This window comes from Vombatus ursinus, unplaced genomic scaffold, assembly GCF_900497805.2.
Source record: "Vombatus ursinus unplaced genomic scaffold, bare-nosed wombat genome assembly UNPS02004155.1, whole genome shotgun sequence".
Taxonomy (NCBI): Eukaryota; Metazoa; Chordata; class Mammalia; order Diprotodontia; family Vombatidae; genus Vombatus; species Vombatus ursinus.
Window position 1 is genome coordinate 6,993 of NW_020943933.1, and position 5,681 is coordinate 12,673.

The following is a 5,681-nucleotide window of genomic DNA, read 5'->3' on the forward strand; positions in this document are numbered from 1 at the left end:
ACATAGGACTGGGGTCAGGAAATTCGACTTCAAGATTGGCCTTAGACACTTAACTTTGCTGCCCTGGACAAGTCACATAACCCTTTTGTGTCTCAATTTCCTCAACTATAAAATGAGGATGACAACAGCACCTGTCTTTCAGGGTCGTTATGATGAGCAAATGAGATAACATATGGAAAGCATCTTGTAAACCTTGAAATGCCATAAAAAGCTACTTATTATTACTAGTAAGAAAACCAGTGTCAGTAGCTCATAGAGAACAATGAAAGGAATAAATCAAAAGAAGATAGGAAAGATAAGAAAAGACCGGTTTATGAAGGATTTTCAAAATCAAACAGAGGATTTTATATTTGATCCTGGAAATGATACAAGGCCACAAAATTAACTAATGGTGCATTGACATGGTCAAATCTTTTCTTTAGAAACATCCCTTTGACAGCCAAGAAGTATTTGACTGGAGTAGAGGAGACTTGTGACAAGGAGACCAATCAACAGGTTACTGTAATAATCCTGGCATTAGTTGCTGAGGTCCTTCCCCAGGTTGGTGGTCGTGTCAGAGCAGAGAAGGGGGCACCAAAGAGAGATGTTGCAGAGCTAAGCTTTGGCAATAGATTGAATGGGGCAGGGTCAGGGAGGACAGTTCAGATGAAGCTTCTAGGATGACATCTGGGCATCAAGCCTGAGGGACTGGAAGTAGGTTTGTACCTTTGCAATAATAAAGAGGTGCAGGAGAGGAGTTCGGAGAATAGGGGTGTGGGTGTGTGTCTGTGTGTTTGTGTGTGTGTGTTGGTGGAGTATTGGGGGGAAGGGTATAAGATAATAAATTCAGTTTTGAAAATATTCAGTTATGGTGTCTATAGGACATGTAGTTGAAGATATCCAGGAGGCAATTGGAGATGTCAGATCTGTAGTTGTGGGAGAGGGTAGGGCTGAATAAATAGATTTCAGAATAATCTGAAAAATAGTTTCACATGGATTTGATGGGAAATGACTAACAAAAAAAATTGTGCTGGTGGGCATCTACATTTCATAGATCAAAGCATTGTGTACTGCATAATCAAACTTTATAATTAAGGTCAGTAGAACCATTGTCCCTGACTCAGTCTGCCTCCTGGGATTACCTCCCTTTACATCTGGGAGAACAGTACATCTCTGAGCGATCAGTAAGCTTCTTTTAACCCTCCCTCCTCCCTGTAGTCAGGTGTCTGATGTGCTCCACAAGCCTCCCTCAGCCCCTTGAATTGCTTGGCCTATTCTATAAAATCCCATTTCTTCCCTGTGAGCTTGTAGTTACTGCTGACTCTGAGTTCAACTCAGCTCCTTGACTTCACTTTTGCAGGGTTGATTACTATAGCCTGCTACATCTCTGTCAATGTTCATGGTGAGTACTGTAGTCCTACTATGCTCTGATGCTCCTAGAGAATGACAAAGACCTGGGCTGGTGGTAGTAGTGGTAAAACTCTTGGTCCTTTTATCCAAAATTGAGCATGAAATGTGCCAAAGGAGAGAGGGAATCAACTGGTACATGGATAGGAAGCTTGGCAAGGGCGTGTTGGCACTGAAATAAAACTAGCACCTGGATAAAAGAATTCTATGTGAGTCAAACATCAGTCATTTAATGATCTACTAGCAGACAATTGAAATGATCACAAAACATTCTCTAAGACTGAGTGAGGATTGTTTTAACCAGATGAGAACAAAGCAGCATTTTAATCTTGTTTCCTAGACTAAAAAGCTTCCACATGCAAAAGGAAAAGTCTTAGAGATGTCAGAGCTGTTTTCTGAATCAGTGCAGCAAGCGTCCATGCCTGAACAACTTTGCAATTATGCAATTGTAGGATCCAGGTATTATTTTTAATTAATTGTTTGATTTTTGTCAAGATTAATTATCTCTTCTTCCCTCTGCAACTCAATAGAACAATCAAAAAAGGTAACCATAACATATACGCATGGTCTACAAACTACAAAGATTCACATCAGTCAGTCCAAATGTATATGAATCATTCTCAATTTGAAGTCCATCACTTCTCTGCCAGTAGATTTGTAGGATGTTTCATCTTCAAGCTTACACACTCATGATTTATCAGTGCATTGAATAGAGTTCTAAAGTCTTTCAAAAATGTTTTTCTCTGTATTGTCACAATTTGTCCTATTCACTTCAGCCTGTATCAGTTCACAGAGGTATTTTCAATTACTTCTGAAACTGTCTATTTTATTATTTCTTATAGAATAATATTACTCTATTATTTACATACACCATAATTATATTAACAATCCACCACTAAGAGAGCATCTCCTTAGTTTCCTGTTTGGTTCTACAACAAAAAGAGCTGCAACAGAAATTTTGTAAATCTGTATCTTTTTTTCTTTCATCAACCTCTGTCCTCTACTGTCTCATCTTAATGTCACCATCAGAATAGAGTTTGGAATTCTAGATCAGGACAAAACAGGGTAAAGGACAAGAAGATTATCACCATCCTACTTTGATTATTGAAGGTTAAGATTACATTTATTTTTAATAGCTTCCATGTAATATGACTGACATTGAACTTGCAATCTACAAGAATAACTACCTCATCTTCACAGGAAACTACTTCTGTTATACATTAACTATAATACTGAGCAGCCATCACAAAGAACCATGACTGATTTAATTCAAGTCAATAACTAAATACAGTAAGTTGCTACCATGCCCTAGAGGCTATTAGGTTTGGGTAATATAATAAGCATAAGTACTTAAAACTTATGTACTGTTTTAGAGATGTTATCTCATTTGTTTCTCTCTGTGACCCAGAGAAGTAGGTACTATCATTATCATCTCCATTTTTTCAGATGAGGAAACTGAGGCTGAGAGAGTTTAAGTGACTTGTTCATTCAGGCAGTAAAGATCTGAGGCAGCATTTGAACTCAGTCTTCTTGACTCCTAGTCCAGTGCTCTAATCACTATTATCATCTAGCTCCCTGACACATGAATAAGGAAATAAATCATAACTCCATTTCTGTTATCATTGAGTTTAAACTCCAATTGTTTGGGGAAGCAGTAGTGCAATGAGGACACAGGTAAGTCTTACTAAGTGGTAGCAAATAGTAGCAAAAAAAAAGGAGAAACTAGGTGAGCCAGGAAATTTGGGAACATGAGAGAATGTCAATGAGTTCTGCTACTTAAAAGGCACTGTTGGCAGAACAACCTTAATAGCATAAACCAAGACACCTTGCATGACGACTTTGGGAATGTTTCCCAGTAACATTGCACTATATACTAGACTACTGGAGGCCCTGAGTTGTGGAGTGGTATTTTGAACTCTCTGATGTAATGCTACAGTGCACCAATAAAAGTAAGAAAATCCATTGAGAGCAAGGGTGATGATGATAATCCTGGGTTAGGGGGAAGAGGGGAACATTTCCTATATTCTCACTTGGCACAGGTTTTCACAGATCCAGATTCAGGTTCTGATGAACTTGAATGACTGAGGGAACTACATTGTTCAAGGTGAGGCTGGAGGAGTGTTTACCGAAGACAGTAAGAGCAGATGGTCACTCTGCAGTACACAGCTCTGGGAGCAAAGGTAGATAATATTAAGTTAGATAGGGGATAATATTTCTATGCAAAAAAAAAAAATCCTGACATCTACTCTTTTTCCTGCTATTGGCAGGGTAGTTGAGTTATAGAGATGAAAGGGGAATGGCTGTAGTCATTAACCCTTTCACCCCATCTCCACCAGTCTTACCCAAGTCTAAGAAACAGCATTTGAAAATAGGCCCAGGAAGAGACCTGGGCTTCTAGCTTCTATTTAAAAAAAAAAAAAAAAGTCCAGTACACCAATACTTTAGAGTTAATTATTTGAAATAGGAACTGCAAATAAACTGAAATAAAATGTTTCTCAAAACACAATAGTGGGGCCTTCAGGGTCACCTGTTCTGTGGTAGTTTTCCCTTTTATGTTAATGTGTATGTAATTTCTTGTTCCCTTTTGTCCCCAGGGAAATTTTGCGTACCAGGTTTTGCCATAAGTTACCTGTAGAATTGAGAACAAAGAACAGGGAAGGAATGATCAGGATCAACAGCACTAGATACAGAACAATTTCACCCATGAAAAAACTCTTCCCCAGTTCCCTCTTTTATAAGCCTTTTCTGTGTCAGTGGACTCAGAATCTGGGCAATTAACAGACCCTGGAACCTTGTAGTCTGTATCTTAGGATCCTGCTGTTTCTTAGAACTGCAAGGCATTAAGGGGCAGGGCTTCTATTACTAGAATTCTGTGTGTACATTTTGAAATATTATCCCACATGCAAACAGACACTTAATACATCCTATTGAATGGTAGAGGACATGTTGTAGAATAATGATTCTGGGGAACTTTTCTTCTCAGAGAATGATGACTCCAGCTACAAGACTCTTCAATGGCTCCCACTTCCAGGTGAAAGAATTCATCCTTATGGGACTCCCTGGAATCCATAGTTGGCAACACTGGCTGTCTCTGCCCCTGGCATTACTCTACCTCTCCTCTATCAGTGCCAATCTGCTCATCTTTATCACCATCTGGAAGGACCCCAAATTGCATCAGCCCATGTATCGATTTCTAAGCATTCTGTCTATAGTGGACATGGGCCTGGCCACCACCATCACGCCTAAGATATTGGCCATCTTCTGGTTTGATGCCAAGACCATCAGCCTCCCTGAGTGCTTTGCTCAGATCTATGCCATTCACTGCTTTGTAGGCATAGAGTCAGGCATCTTCCTCTGCATGGCTTTTGACAGATATATGGCTATTTGCCACCCCCTCCGCTATCCCACCATTGTCACAGACTCTTTTGTCTTCAAAGCCACAGTATTCATGGCACTCAGAAATGGACTGGCTGTGATCCCAGTGCCTGTACTGGCTGCTCAGAGAGATTACTGCTCCTCCAATGAGATTGAACACTGCCTCTGCTCCAACTTGGGGGTCACCAGCCTGTCTTGCGATGACAGGAGGCCCAACAGCATTTGCCAGATGATCCTGGCCTCACTGATAATGGGGGCTGACTTAAGCCTGATTAGTCTTTCCTATGCCTTTATCCTCCACTCTGTGCTGAAGCTGAACTCGGCAGAAGCTGCATCCAAGGCCTTAGGAACCTGTAGCTCCCACCTCATCCTCATCCTCTTCTTCTATACTGTCATTGTTGTGATTTGTGTCACCCACCTGGCAGGGAGAAAGTATCCCCTGATCCCTGTGCTCTTCAATGTACTGCACAATATCATCCCCCCAGCCCTCAACCCCATTGTGTATGCTTTTAGGACCCAAGACCTCAGGCTTGGCTTCCAGAAGGTGTTTCTGCCAGGCATAAAGGGCAAATGAGCTCAAAGCAAACAGGCTCTCTGGAGTCAAATGTCCAATGTGTATAATCTCCATCTCCTCCAGACAAGTGGAGGCCCAGGTGGAATTTTTTCTTTACTATAAGAGCAACAGTTTTAATGTCCCACAAGTATTTGCCTCACGTTCAGATTAATTCATAGCTCCTAGGATTCATTTCTGCCATTATGTCAGAATATAGCATGGGAATTCTTGATGGCCTGAAGAATGGAATCATGACTTATACTAACCACCTAAGGATGCCTTGGATGAATGCAAAATGATCCCACTTGGGTTAAAATGAACAGCTTAGGCAGGAGAACTTTCTAGACAATTGAGATCTTCTAGGTCC

The 5,681-nt window shown here is 40.6% G+C and overlaps 1 protein-coding gene across 1 annotated transcript; it reads left to right on the forward strand.

Moving 5' to 3' along the window:
- The first annotated feature begins 4,375 nt into the window (after positions 1-4,375).
- On the forward strand, positions 4,376-5,335 carry LOC114053632 (olfactory receptor 56B1-like). The gene has a single exon (XM_027876745.1). It carries the CDS (start codon positions 4,376-4,378, stop codon positions 5,333-5,335), a length of 960 nt encoding a protein of 319 aa, XP_027732546.1.
- Positions 5,336-5,681: the final 346 nt, after the last annotated feature.

Coding starts and splice junctions, on each gene's coding strand:
- LOC114053632 (XM_027876745.1), top strand. CDS start 4,376: ATGACTCCAGCTACAAGACTCTTCAATGGCTCCCACTTCCAGGTGAAA.